Consider the following 14,774-nt stretch of genomic DNA (forward strand, 5'->3'; position numbering starts at 1 on the left):
TCCTCGGGATTTTTGTAAGCAATAGACATACTGCATGATTAAGCTGGTGTCTCATTTTCTGTAGCTGATTGACCAATTAAGAATTTAGTAATTCGAGGTGTTTTGTTTAATCTCGAGCCTCTCGTTCAGAACGATCCTTTGATGCTTTCCTTTTTGCAGCACCACTTTGAAAATGTCGTGGACCTTTGTGTCTATCAGTGTCCATTAAGTTTATCTAAACATGAATTAAAATAAATATTACAAAAGCTTATTTAATTATTATTTGTTCTAAAAAATACATTACATTATAAAAAAACATTAAAAATAGGATTATTGCATCTGATTGTTTAATAAAAAGTTGGAAAGGGAAGGCTTGGGAAGGCTTGATAACTTTTTCATTCTACCCGCTATATCATTTTACCTTGTTTTACTCTATATATCGTTTAGTTAAAATTTTATTTTGTTAGTATATTATATTTCATTGTTATATAAGTCTCTAGACAATTCAAACAGAACAGTTTTTTTTAACCACCGCAGACTAAAAATATAATTAAATCTTTTGTTAACTGAAATGTTTAAGAAGCTCTACGGTGAACGCTATTCATTATTCGATCGTTCACAGATATTTTTTTTAACAAAAAATACTAAAGTAAAGGTAAATTTTTGCCTTATAAGAGGAAGTATAACGGCAAAACAACATATGCTTTTGTTAATATCTCATTCAATAATATGTTTTACAAAGTTTATTATTAAACTTATTTTGTAATGTTTATTTATGATAAGAAACATTATTTAACCAAATTAAACACGTCTTGATCTAAATTTTTTAATGCGTTAGGGTTAGTATTAAAAACAATTGCGTTAGGTAAAGTATTAAAAACAAATCTCTTAAAATAAGTTGATTATGCCCTAATCCTTATCTTAAACTGAATTGTAATACTAAACTTAATGTTAAAACAAACAAATTAATTCTGTTATTAAACTAAATGTTAAAAAAAACAATTTAATTCTTTTATTAAACTAAATGTTAAAACAAACAACTTAATTATTATAATAAACTTACGAAGTTTTAAAGCGACCATGCGGCTAAAGAATCAACAGAAAAAGAAATTTTAGATGTAATCAACGGCCAGTTTAAACGCGACCGTCGTATGAGAATATTTAACTGGTTAAAATAAGACAATCAGATTTTATTATTTCTGCACATAGCGTTTCTTCATAGTCCCAAATTTAAGCCTCCCAACTGACTCAATAATAGTTAGCGATTGTTGTGTTATCAACAAATAAGATTATATAATTGTTAAAACATAGTGATTGGTGATAGATAATAGCATAGAAACTTTTCCTCAAGAACTCAATATGATATTAAAACTGAATATAAATTAAAAATTACAAAAAGATGAGAATTAATTGAATAGTTTTAAATCATAATCTGAAGATTGCATATAGTTAACATTTGAAAAAGGCTTTGAATGTTGAAATTCAAACAACCAGTTTCAATTTCACATATTTATATATTATATTCAAACTTTGCATATAATATATAAGTTGAATATAAACAAAAGATGATTTATTTAAACAAAATAATATTTTTTCGGTCTCATAATATTTTATTTAGATAAATATATTTACATAATTTTCAAAATCTATTTAATAATTACATACATAATTTTCAAAATCTATTTTTGGCGCCTAATTATTTAAAATCTAAGTATTTTAATAGGGGCCGGGGGCCGCTGCGGCCCCTTCCGGCCCCTATTAGAATGTTTAAATATTTTAAATAGTTAGGCGGCGCCAAAAATAGATTTTGAAAATTATGTAAGTATGGGAGTAGTTATCTAATATATTTTTAGCTTTAAATATGGGAGTATGTAAATACGTGTCGTTATTTATTTAATTAACAACAATATGGGAGTAAGATATGGGAGTAATGTAAGCTAAAAATGATATTAGATAACGATAGTAGGAATGTCAACAAGGATTAGAAGGATTAAATGATTGGCGGCCCGAAAGATTTATTATATATATTATGAATTTTTTAAAATTCTTAGTAATGGCTTTAAATCCTTATGATCATAGAGGTCGAAATGCAGCTATAGCTTATGGAGCAGCTGAAAATTTACCAGATTGGATTGATCATTTTATTAATGGCGCAATAAATTATGGTACAAATTATATAAATAGAGAAGCTGCAAATGCCGCTAATGCTATATTTAGAAGTCCAATTGACCCAAATTCTCCACAGCAACGAAATATTGTATCACCTTCTGGTTCATCACTTCGTGATAGGTCTCCGTTATCTTCTAGAAGATCTTCTGTGACTGCTACACCTAATGATCAAGATATGGGATCTCCCGATGGTAATGGAAATCAACAACCTGGTAATATTGCTGCTATGGGAGGTAATACTTCAGGTAATGTTGCGCAAGGTAATGGGACTATACCTAGATTTCATAATTTTCCTGAAACTGAATGGGAGATAAGAACAATGCGAACTGCAGTAAGATGTATGACAAAAAGTGAAGTAGTTAATGAAGGTACTGTAATTCCAATACCGTGGGAATTTCCTCATTTAATGCATAATGATGAACAAATAGCTCAAGTATTTGAAAATGTTCAAGAATGGAAACCTGTAAGTGCACAAATAATGATAAAAAATGTTACAAATCATGCTGAAGTTCCATTAGGAGCCGGAGGTAATTTACCTGTTGGATTTGCGCATTTACGTATGAGATATATAGATCAAAAAGCAACAGGATTATTGCCGAAAGTATATCCATTTACAACTACTGGACAGGTTCAAGCTTGGATTAACGCTTATTCGCAACATGAAGATAATTTGGTACTTGAATTACCTAAACAAAGTTATAAAATTACTCATGATCCTTATTATAATAGTAATACAACAGGAAAAGTTGTAACAATTCCAGTATGTTCTTCAGGTAAATATTGGATTGAAAAAGAATTAAACGACGGAGAACAATTTTCATTTACATTTCATTCTCCTGATGGACCAATACGAGGTTTACGCGAATGGTATAATGAAGCGCCTTTAGTTGCAATTCCTAATGCTAATGCTGGAGTTTATAATTTTTGGAGTTTTCCTAGAAGTATGGATTATATGAATGGCTTTATTCAAACTAGACGTGAAAATATGCCAGGATATATAAATGGAAATATTAATGGATCAATAGGAAATTGTTCAGATTTGGAATATGAAACTTTCGCTTGGCTTAGAGATTTGGATTTAAGTAATAGATGGGTAGTTGCAAATGCTCCGGTTTTAACTGATGCTACTCATATTCATGCTACCAATGCACATGTCGATGAACAATTTTATACACCACATGAAATTCCTTATGCGCATCCTCATGTTCAACCTCCAATTAATTTACAGTTCGAAGCTTTTATGAATAAGGATGACGTTCAACCTTATAGAGTGTATTATACCATTGAAGCAATTCACACGTTTTTTAGTAAAGAAATGTCCTCGATGGTCATTTTCATTTGCGGAGGGTAAAAAACCGTTAGTAGACTCTTCAAAAATATTAAATTTAATGAGATATCCACGATATTTAGTTGCTGCTGATACTGAGTATACTTATTTAAATCATACTGGATTTTATGCAATTTATCGACCATATATTTACAGAATACTGCAATCTAATTTACCTCGTGTTTTGCAATCGCCAGAAGAATTACAAGCCTCAAAAAAATTGAAATTTGCTAAACTATATAAACAAATGACTAATGATTCGCGAACCGAAGAAGAAATAATGCAATTATTAATGTAAATCAATTTATTAGAATAAAAATATATACATTAATTAAAATCTAGTTCTTGATGTATATTATCAATTAAGTCTTTAGCCATTCCCACAATTAATTCATCGCTTTGTTGAGGAGGTTTGTAAGTAAGCATTAATGAATATAGCAATGCAATAATAATATTGCTATATTTTTTCCATAAATTGATATCACCATTATATACACGATTTCGAAGTAATGTATTCATAACCAATATTAATGAACGATTTTCAAATGCTTCTCGTTCTGATGAACAATATCTTGCTACATCTGATTTATTTCTTCCGTTCATTGATACAAGTACTGGACATTTTGGAAGAGAACTACTGAAGTCGTTTTTAACATCGGTTTTCAGGCAATCATTTCCTTCGAATATCTGTTTAATAATTTGAACAACTTCGGGTCTTTCCATGTGAATTTCTTCACAACGATATATTTATTTATTTATTAAATCTTGCATCCAAAATGAAGAATATGTAGCCGTGTTTGGAGGTGTAAATGTTCCTACATCGTCTTTATCAAAAACTGAGCATAAACTAGATAATATAGTAGTTTTACCACTGTTACTTGGACCAATGTATATTACAGTTGATTTTTTTGGATCATCGCCATTAATTATCGTAAACATTTCATAGAGCATTTGTTTTAACGTATAGTTATTTTCTCTAGCAATACTGCGAAATACTTGTAATGCAGTTGCATATCCAATAATAAGTTCGTTGTTTGGTGCATGTTTGTTACTGTTACAATCAAATACTTCGTAGCATTTGCAGTCTTTAAATTCCTTGTTTGAGAGAATCTCTTCACACAATGTATTAAATGTTTTTCGTTCTTTCATTGCATATGCTTGAATAAAAGCAACATTCTTAATTGATTTTAATTGTGTTGGATTTACTTTAATTTCCAATTCTCGTAACTCAGGACAGTTTCGCAAAGCAGTTACATATCGACCATTATTGTAAAGATTCATATCTACGATTAATTTGTGTAAACGCTGCTTGTTTGATAATTTTGGGGTATGATTTTGCGTTGGTTTATTAGTAAATAAAACATAATCTCCATCAATCAATAATATATTTCCGTCAGATTCATCCTAAATTACAATACATTGTATAACTCATTTTTATAAGTTTAGTCAAACCTTTGTTATATCTCTTTTTCATTACAAAATAAGGTTTAATTATAACCATTAATTTACGTAATAATTCGGGTTCATATTTTTCTCTTAGATATTCTTTGACAAAATCATTTACCTCGCGTTCAGGATTGCATTCGTTCGTAATATCCTCATGGGCTCTCTGCAATTTCTTGATGGTTTGGAGGGTCGTTAATTTCGTTTCCACTTCTTTCGCTCTCGCTTGATGAGCTTTCCACAGTTTGCTTTCTTTTTTTGTTGCCTTTTTCTTTGAGCAACTCGGTTGATCGTTTTCGTTCTCTAGATCGCTTTCGTTGAACGTTAATTGTTTTCTTGCTCTCTTCTTCTGATTCTGGTTCACTTTCTTTATCGGAGCCATCGGCATCGTCTCGACTGTTGGATTTAATTCTATATTGAACGCAGTCGAAGCAAGACTGTCGGTGCTGCTTATGCTTAGAGCAGGGGAGCACGTCATCATCTTCTCCTTTTTGGCGATCCAAGTAGGAGATGCTGTGGGTATAATGCTCGTGATCATTGATGGGGATGATGGTATCTCCGACGAAGCATTCTTTGCAGGCACTTGAATCTCCCTTTCTTCGACAGCTTTGAAATTGGCTACAATCGGGATTGCCATATCGTACAAAGTATTTTCGAAACAATCGGTTGTAGTGAAAGGCGAGTTTTCCATCTGGTTTGCAGATACAATGTAACATCCAGTGTGCATGTCGCACGTGACGATTGCATCTATAATATAATATATTTATATATATTTTATAAAGAAAAAGGCTATTTTAAGCTTTCACTTTTATTTTAAAATATTTACCCGTCATGGTAGAGCACGTATTTTGGGGTTCCGAACAGTTCCATCCATGGTCTGTCGTCGCCTTCTTTTGATTCATCATCTACGTTGAATATTACGTGCAATGCTCTATGTAGAGTCTGTTTTAATTCAATTGTGTCGTTGAATGTATAGATACCTTTATTATTACCTTTAATATTCTTACTTTTATTATCTTTTTCGTTTGCTTTAAACGACTTACTCTTCCACATTCTCTGCTTTAAATGAATTTAATTGTGTTTATATAATTTGTATATATTTTCGGGGCCGCCAATCATTTAATCCTTCTAATCCTTGTTGACATTCCTACTATCGTTATCTAATATCATTTTTAGCTTACATTACTCCCATATCTTACTCCCATATTGTTGTTAATTAAATAAATAACGACACGTATTTACATACTCCCATATTTAAAGCTAAAAATATATTAGATAACTACTCCCATACTTACATAATTTTCAAAATCTATTTTTGGCGCCTAATTATTTAAAATCTAAGTATTTTAATAGGGGCCGGGGGCCGCTGCGGTTCCTTCCGGGGGCATAAAGTACGTATCAATGACAATAAAGTAATGTAATTATACTAAAGTAACAGCACCTAAAATTATATACCAACCATACAAAGTCTTTTGGCGCATACCATGATAAACTGTATAACAAAAGTAATATATAAATATATTTCTTTTGTTATACAGTTTATCATGGTATGCGCCAAAAGACTTTGTATGGTTGGTATATAATTTTAGGTGCTGTTACTTTAGTATAATTACATTACTTTATTGTCATTGATACGTACTTTAACTCCACGAACCACAAAAAACATGCATAAAAATTCTATGACGATTTTATGTGGAGGCCCCTAATTGTGGAGGCCCCTAGGCTAATGCCCACAATAACCAGCCCTAAATCCGGCCCTGTATTTGGGTGTTTCTTATTTGGAGTTAAAAATTTTTTTTTTGTTTTTCAGTGGGTCACCCACTGAAATGGTTAATTTTAGTGAGAAAATAAATGTGTAAAAATTTCAAGGGGAAAAAAACATTTTTACTGGGCGCTACCAGTCATTGAAGTTTAAGGCATATTTTACTATGATCTCTTAGTCATTAACATATGAAAAAATCATAAAACTTAGGGAGACTGGTGATAATGACTCACTTACTTAGTATACATTTATTTACTTATTACACGCATTAAAAACATTCATTTTCTGTCATTGCATTACTACTTATTTATTAAAAGACAGCATTAAACATGCTTTTTTAATTTGATTGTAGGTTTATTTAGGACAATAGTCACTGTACTAAGATTAATCGCTCATGAGAGTTGTCTTTTTTCTGTCAAGATAATTCTGTCTATATTTTTGAACTACCAACAACAAGAACTGCTTTTGCTCTTCGTTATTTGTATGTAGTCTAATATATTCGTCCATTAGTGCTACGCCACGTGCTGCAATGTCGTTGACAACCTTCATGCTAGGAACAGTGGACTTAACAGTCTTGAACTCATCATCATGTTCCCATTCGCTCACACTTTTTTGAAGAAAGTGTAATGGAAGTCCTGTGATGCTGAAAAATCTTCGTGTATTAAACGCGACAAGTCCTCGAGTTTCTTTTCTTGGATAACTGAGCAGTCCACAGTAGCCCGTTTTATAGGTATCTGATCTGAAACATTGTTCAATGCTTGGACCATCTTGACTTTCGTCTCAGGGCAAACCTCATCATCAAAAAAAGCTAAAGCAGCAAGTTCCTCTGATAGGTACCAGAGATGCCCTTGTAACTTCTTCCCAGCAATTTCCGAGATCTCAGGATGCTGGGTCTTGTAGGCATCCAAGTCTTTCAAGAGCTGCAGATCAAGTTTAGGAGCTGAGCTTGCATCAGGAGATCTGTACCAGGCTGTAATGTACAGTCGAACCGTGAAAAGGCAAATATCCCTTATTCCCTTCTCCTTTCTTTTTGTCAACCTGAATTGGTCTCTAAACATCCAAATCTTCAATGCATAAATAGCTTTCGCCATCTAACGGTGTAGACCGGCAAGAATTCTAAATGAAATGCCCCTCAAAGGTACTCCTCCCAAAAAAACAATAGACAACTCCAAATATTCTCGGTAGTCGTCACGAGGCTGAAAAATTTGTAGCTGATCTTTACAAAAGACGATTCTTTCATCAGTGATATCGGTAAGAGCATTTGAAGCGTTCTTATCAGACTGTGCTGTGTGGTAATTTGTAGAATCAAATGAGACCCAACTTTTCTGAAATCTTTTAAAGAGTGATATGTCAGGTCCACTTGAAGGGCCGAGACACAGCAAAACTACTGCTTCCAAAAAAATTTCCAGAATGTGGTGACGACATGCCAAGCACAACATATCTTTCCCAAACTTCTGCTCTAGAAGAATTCAAGCCCCATTTCTTGGCCCAGTATCGGCTGCAGTAGTATCAAAGCACATGCACTTTACTTGATCGTTAATTCCCCATGCCACTGACACGTCATGCACTGCAGATGTCGTCATATTCTAACAGCCATTTCCGATCAATCCAATCCTGTAGTTCGTTTTCACAGTCTGCTCTACCATATGGTGGAACTCCGTACTGTGCCACTTTATTTTACAATCGGTTGGGCCCTCTCCGTCTCTCCATTTCCATTTGACTCTCCATTCAACACTATTAAAAACTATTTTATAATCTTTCTTTTTAATTTCGATTTTCTTGATTTTGTCCTTGTTCGAAGCCGCTGCTCCACAATAACTCAACCCGAACTTCGCTTTTCCCAAGGAGAAATGGATACTCCTCCTAGTAAGAATAAGAATATTGGACCATTTCGTTGATTGCAATTTAATCGAGCTTTTCAAGTAAGTTTCAATACCCTTTCCAAATAAAAAACGTCTTTCTAATTCTCGCCAAGCTAGGTAACATTCTCTGTGGATATTACTCCTCTCTTGCTCTGGAATTCTGTTACACAACTTTCGCCATTTACCAGTTGCTGCATATCTACCAGGTGAAGCCAATACTGATCGCAAACTTAAATTTCTCTCAGTAACAGAGCTTTTGGAAATATTACCAGATAATAATCGACATGGAAAGCAAAATAATGCCTGTTTATGTTGACTCCAAACCAGCCAGTCTCTTTTATGAACTTCACCGTTGACATTCTTAAAATTTAAAATTGTTTAAGGAAAAGCCTGATTGTTAATATCTTTGGGTAATATATTAGGAAAATTGACGTGGTCATTTGTGACATACTTTTCTATCTCAGATTGAGAGGAAATTTCACTCAAAAGATTACCAATATCAAGAAGGACCTGACCAAAATTAGAAGCAGAAAGGCTTACAGTCTCAATGCAATTTGAATCATCTTCATTATCTTCGAACGTTTAAATTTTTTCCCCATCAAAACAGTCAGTTAACTCATCGCTTATTTTATCTACATCATTTGCTTTAGAAACAGTGTCCTCTTGTTCATTATCATTGAGATTTGATGCAGTGGCTCTAACTTCACGAAAACTAAAAAGCGTCCGCATACCCTTTTTTTCATTCATAATATCTTTTTGTCTTTCTATCCTTTTTTGACATCCTGACTTGTGAAGAGGCAGCATCGTTTATGATAATTTTTAAAATTAAAATTGTAAAAATGTCATGCTATTAAATACAAAATATAAAGAAGAATAGAGTATTCCAAAAATATGCAATTAATTATAAGACTTTATAATATTGCATATTTTTGTGGGACCAAAATATGCCGATCTTTTAAGTGTATGAATATCTTTTTCTAAATGTGCAAAATATGTGTTTTTTAAGTATGTCACTAATAAATTGTTGTAATTATTATTGTAATTATTTTAAAAAAAAAGCTTTGGTTAATGGGCCCCAATTCTTCTATGGGCCCTGGAGCAGTGCACCGCCTGTACCCCCCTCTCAGTGGGCCTGAGTATAGGTAGATTTAGAATTATCTAATGTTGATGAAACAGATTGCTTTGTTGTTTTCAAAAGACAAATAAATCTTATTCGATCTTTTATTAAAGGTAAAAGCTCTGTTAGCATTTGCTCTGTAAGGTCACATAAATAGTCAGCGGTTAATTCATGCCCTATTGCAAATAAAGGACAATAATTTTACTAATCATGCATAGTTTTCAAATAAACAAACTACACAAAGTAATCAAACTAAATAAGTAATCAAATAATCATGTCCTTAAATTGAAGAGCCAAGATGAATGCATAACGCTATATCTCATGCTCACATACTGACAGTTGTTGACTTTAAAATAGTCATGCCGATTAAAATCAATAAAACATCCTGTTCTGCAAACTGTCCACTCGTTTTCATCCAAGACTTGATAAGAATGCAAATGATATGAAAAATAATTTGGTGTCAACAGGTGTCCACATAATAACAAACAGTCGTGTATACAGACAATGTACATGACTTTAAAAAAAATTTGGACAGTTTCTTCTGTAACAGTATGCAACACAAACACTGCTTTATTAGAATCTGTCAATATTTCCCAGCACTGGAACTTTTGATGACGCTTTGATAATGCTTTGGTAATTTTCTTGAAACATCGTCCATTTGAAGCAGCTCTTTTAAAATACTGATGTTTAGATTTAAATCGTTAACACCAAAAATTTCGTAAAGGCCCAAAAAGATGTATCAGGCGAGGGTAATGAACAAGCATGTGCATTTTTGGAATAATATATTCAGAACCAAATACTTCAGAAAATGTTTTCAAAAACATAACAACTAATTCTTCCAACATGTATATACTGCCACTGTCTACAGTTGGGGCATTAACAAAAAGTGTGACTTTTTAAAGTTATCCAACTCTAAACAGTCACATTTTTTGTTAATACCATATACATTCTTGTTTGCTCTATTATCAGTTATAGCAGCTAAGTGATATTCATGAATTTCCGGTGTTCTGAGACAAAGAGTGCTTTCACTAAAGTTATTTCCAATTTCTGAATTGTCCACCATACAGAAACGACAAATTCTTCCAGTAAGGAAATACTACTGAAATCCTCCTATAGCATGACCTGAGAGCATATCAGCCGTTATACCAGTAATTTTGCCTTTTAAAGGATGGCGTAATACATTGACGGAAACCTCAATTCCTTCTTTTTGCAGTACATTTCTATCATATATTAATGGACGAAGAACCTTAGTGTAGTCATATTTGGCCATTTTTGTAAATTTATGTTCAATCAGTAAAGCCAAATGAATAAATTTTTGCTTTGAACGAAACTCAAATAGAATATTGCCTAACAAAAAATAAAATGCAGTCACTTTATGCTTCCCTCGCTTAGCTCCTATTGGATTGCAAAGCTTCATCTGCATACAACTTCATCTGCATATAACTTCATCTGCATATAACTTCATCTGCATAAAACTTCATCTGCATGTAACTGAATCTACAATGCACTTGGATTTTCAGAAAAAATATTGTCACTATGAAAAAGATCACTGTCACAAAAAGATATCATAAAATCATTATTAGAAAGAGACTGGTTGTAACTGTCACCCAAACAGTTGTAAACATCTTCATAGGAAACTAATTTTGATAAAACTTCCAGAACTGTAATTTATTGAAAAACAGCAGTTGTATTATTTATTCTAAAATCTATTTGTCTTAGCATTTTAATCATATTTTTACTTTTCAATAATCCTATTAGTCTATTTTCATTTGAAGACATCTCTCCTGTGAATTGAAGCAATCTTTTTGTGCCTATTTTATGTGCCCAATGATTGTCTAGTAGTAAAGTATTATTTTTGAGTAAATATTGTCATATAACATCCTTAAAACTACTTAGTGTAATCAAAAGTAGGTTTTGTATATCTTTTGCAATTTCCGCATGAACAAAAGGCGGAAGTATGTGAACTTCTCTGAGTCGCAAAAGAAGAATTGCAAAATGTTTTTCTAAAATATTGAGCATATCAGTAATATTATTACATTTAGAGTCTTGCTCTAATTTTTCATTATTTTGATCATTTGATTCTTTGGTTGTTTCAGATGAATTTATGATGTAGTAAATTTTCTTGTGTTTTCACCAAGTTCTTATACAGCTGAGGATATGAAGGCCTATAAAAGCTTAGAAGCATATAATCAAGTGCTAGAAGGATGGGTTAGGAATGTGGGAGTTATTAGCATAGGAAGTTTGAGAAATGTTATGGGAAAGGTAGGAAACAAAATATTGATAAACCATGTATATATAATTTTATATTTTTTTAATGTTTGTTTCTACTTATAATTTGTACTTTATAATTTGTATTTTAAGGTGTTTCATTCACAAACGCCTTAATGAGACCCCACTTATTCCATGGATTGTTACAGAATGTAGTGGTAAAATTTTATGTTTACACTGTAATTGCATGGCAGGTCTTGCTGAAGCATGCACACATATTGCTGCAGTCCTATTTTGGATTGACATAACTGTTAAAATGAGAGAATCTAAAACAGTAACTGATTATAAATCTTACTGGCTTCCACCAAACTCTCCAGCACAGTTAACACTAAAACGCTTATGTGAAATCGATTTTCGATCAAGCATAACCAAAAAACGAATATTAGACAAAAGTTTAGAAGATGACCCAAATGATTGCAGTACTTCTGCATTAGTTTGTTCTACCATCAAGAAATCTGTTGAAAAGCCAACACATCAAGAACTAAATGTGTTTTTTAATAAACTTAATAAATCAAAGTCAAAGGCAGCTATCTTAAAAATAATCCCTGAGTTTTGTCATGCATACTCTACGAAATCTGATCATTTTAAAGTACCTTTAATGAGTGATTTATTTTCTTTAGATAAAAAAACTCTTACTTAGGTCGTTAGAAAAGTTCGTAGAACTCCCCTCCCCTAATTTTGTTTTATCAAATGTTCAAAATAATGTCCAACGTTATCTATACAAAGTTGCATCCTTTCAAGCCATTTGTCAAACGTTTTTTTATACTCTTCTTTGGGTATACTTTGAAGTAGCTTCGTTATGCGAGTTTTTTGACTTTCGACGTCAGTATCGTCATCAAGATTTTTTTTTATCAAGTCGAATAGCCAATAATCGGATGGAGCTAAGTCTGGTGAGTATGGTGGGTGGCGAATTATTGTAATTCCAGCTTGGTTTAGACAGTTTGTGACGGTTTCAGTCACATGGGGTCGAGCGTTATCATGGAGAAATTTGAAATTTTGAGTGCCTGTTTTAGGTCTTTGCTTATTTATTTCGCATATAAGAGGTTTCAAACAATTTTTTATATAATATTCGCTAGTAATGGTGTCTCCCTTTTCAACATAACCTAAATGAACAATACCTGTTGTTTTGAAGAAGATGTAGAACATGTTTTTCGGCTGAAACCTGTCGTATCTTAATATAGTTCTTGGACTTTCACCTTCACCGACCCAACTAGCGTTAGCCGACTTGTGTCCAACTTGTCTCAAATAAAACCACGACTCATCCTCTGTAATAATATCACATAGTCTCCATGGACCGTTTCTGAAAAGAGCTAAATTTTCCTTACATGCCTCAACTCTATTCTTGCGATTTTGATCGGTTAACTCGTGGGGTATCCAACGTGATGTTAATTTTCTTTTTTTAAGTGCGTTGTGAATGATTTCGTTGATTGTAAAGCGATTAATCGATGTCAGGGCTTCAATTATATCATGTGTTGCATGAGGATTTTCTTCAATAATGGCTCGCACACGTTTAATATTCTCAGCTGTATACGTGGTTTGAGGGTGCCCTGAGCGAGGATCATCTTCGAGACTCTCTCTACCATCTTTAAATAAAGTAGCCCACTTGGCAACTGTACTATATTTTGGAGCTTGGTCACCATGAACTAAAACCAACTCATCGGTTATGGCTTGTGCTGAAACTCCAAGTAGAGCACGGGTTTTAATATATGCTCGATATTCAAATTTATCCATTTTTAAATTTTTTCTTGAAAACGTATATAGTAAAATTTAAATAACTTTTTTAATAAACATTCAAAATACTTCAACAAGTACTTAAAATGTTCATAATTAAGTGCAGTTTAAAATGATATATAAATATTTAATTATTTCCTGTCTCATTGTATCTTTATAGATGAAGTTCTACGAACTTTCCTAACGACCTAAGTAATTGCATGGAGTTGCAATCTTATTGTGAATTTATTTATCCTAGTTTAACTTTAACAACTGAGCCAGTTGTTAAAATAGAAAGCTTGACACGATTACAATCAAGTTGTAGTTGTTGATACCAATTTCGATGAGGTCGAGTAACTGCATCTGTTATGAAAGGTGTGTGTCATTCTGATATTGAGAATCCTTCGCTATCTGTTATTAAAAAGATATGTTATCTTGAAAAATTTCGAAGCATTGCTACTGATCGGGGAATTTTTCACAAAAAAACTGCTAGAGAAAAATATATAAATCTAATGACTGCATGTCATGAAAACTTTAAAGTTCTTGACTCAGATTTATTTATCAATACCGATTTTAGTTATATGGGTGGTCACCAGATGGTATTGTTGAGTGTTCTTGTTGTGGAAAAATATGTTCAGAAATTAAATGTCCATACAATCTTAGAAACAACATATAACAAGATACAGTTGAAAATGAAAAAAATAGTTATCTTTATCTAAAAAAAGTGGTGAACTGTCACTAAAAAAAGACCATGCATATCACTATCAAGTTCAAACTCAACTTCTTGTTACTATGAATTCTGTTATTTTTTTGTATGGACAGTGAAGGACTTTTTAATTCTTAGAATTCCTCGCGATGTAAATTTGACAGAAAATATTATTAATGTATCAAAGGAGTTTTTTAAAAGGGTTGTCCTTCCTAAACTAGTTTTAAAGTTTTAAAATGAACCTGAATACATTGAAAGTAATTTTTTATCATTTCAAGACAAGATTTGCTACTGTCACATGAGTTCAAAAGACGACGATACGATTAGTTGTACTGACAAACATTGTAAAATTAGATGTTTTCATATGAAATGTATGAAAATTAAAAAAGTACCTAAAGGCAATTGGTTTTGTCCAGAATGCAGACGAAAAA

General features: G+C 32.4%; 2 protein-coding genes across 2 annotated transcripts; one reads left to right on the plus strand and one right to left on the minus strand.

Moving 5' to 3' along the window:
- The first annotated feature begins 11,873 nt into the window (after nucleotides 1-11,873).
- LOC149880037 (uncharacterized) lies at nucleotides 11,874-12,705 on the plus strand. The gene has a single exon (XM_090070811.1). The coding sequence runs from the start codon at nucleotides 11,974-11,976 to the stop codon at nucleotides 12,565-12,567; it is 594 nt and encodes a 197-aa protein (XP_089926937.1). The 5' UTR covers nucleotides 11,874-11,973; the 3' UTR covers nucleotides 12,568-12,705.
- LOC149880038 (histone-lysine N-methyltransferase SETMAR-like) lies at nucleotides 12,600-13,658 on the minus strand. The gene has a single exon (XM_090069973.1). It carries the CDS (start codon nucleotides 13,656-13,658, stop codon nucleotides 12,600-12,602), a length of 1,059 nt encoding a protein of 352 aa, XP_089926099.1.
- Nucleotides 13,659-14,774: the final 1,116 nt, after the last annotated feature.

Source organism: Hydra viridissima, unplaced genomic scaffold (genome assembly GCF_058129835.1).
Source record: "Hydra viridissima isolate aposymbiotic clone 2 unplaced genomic scaffold, HvirCarnegie_v1 scaffold_13, whole genome shotgun sequence".
Taxonomy (NCBI): Eukaryota; Metazoa; Cnidaria; class Hydrozoa; order Anthoathecata; family Hydridae; genus Hydra; species Hydra viridissima.

What these genes read in the sequence shown, in the direction of transcription:
- LOC149880037 (XM_090070811.1), top strand. Translation starts at nt 11,974, where the DNA reads ATGTTTGTTTCTACTTATAATTTGTACTTTATAATTTGTATTTTAAGG.
- LOC149880038 (XM_090069973.1), bottom strand. Translation starts at nt 13,658, where the DNA reads ATGGATAAATTTGAATATCGAGCATATATTAAAACCCGTGCTCTACTT.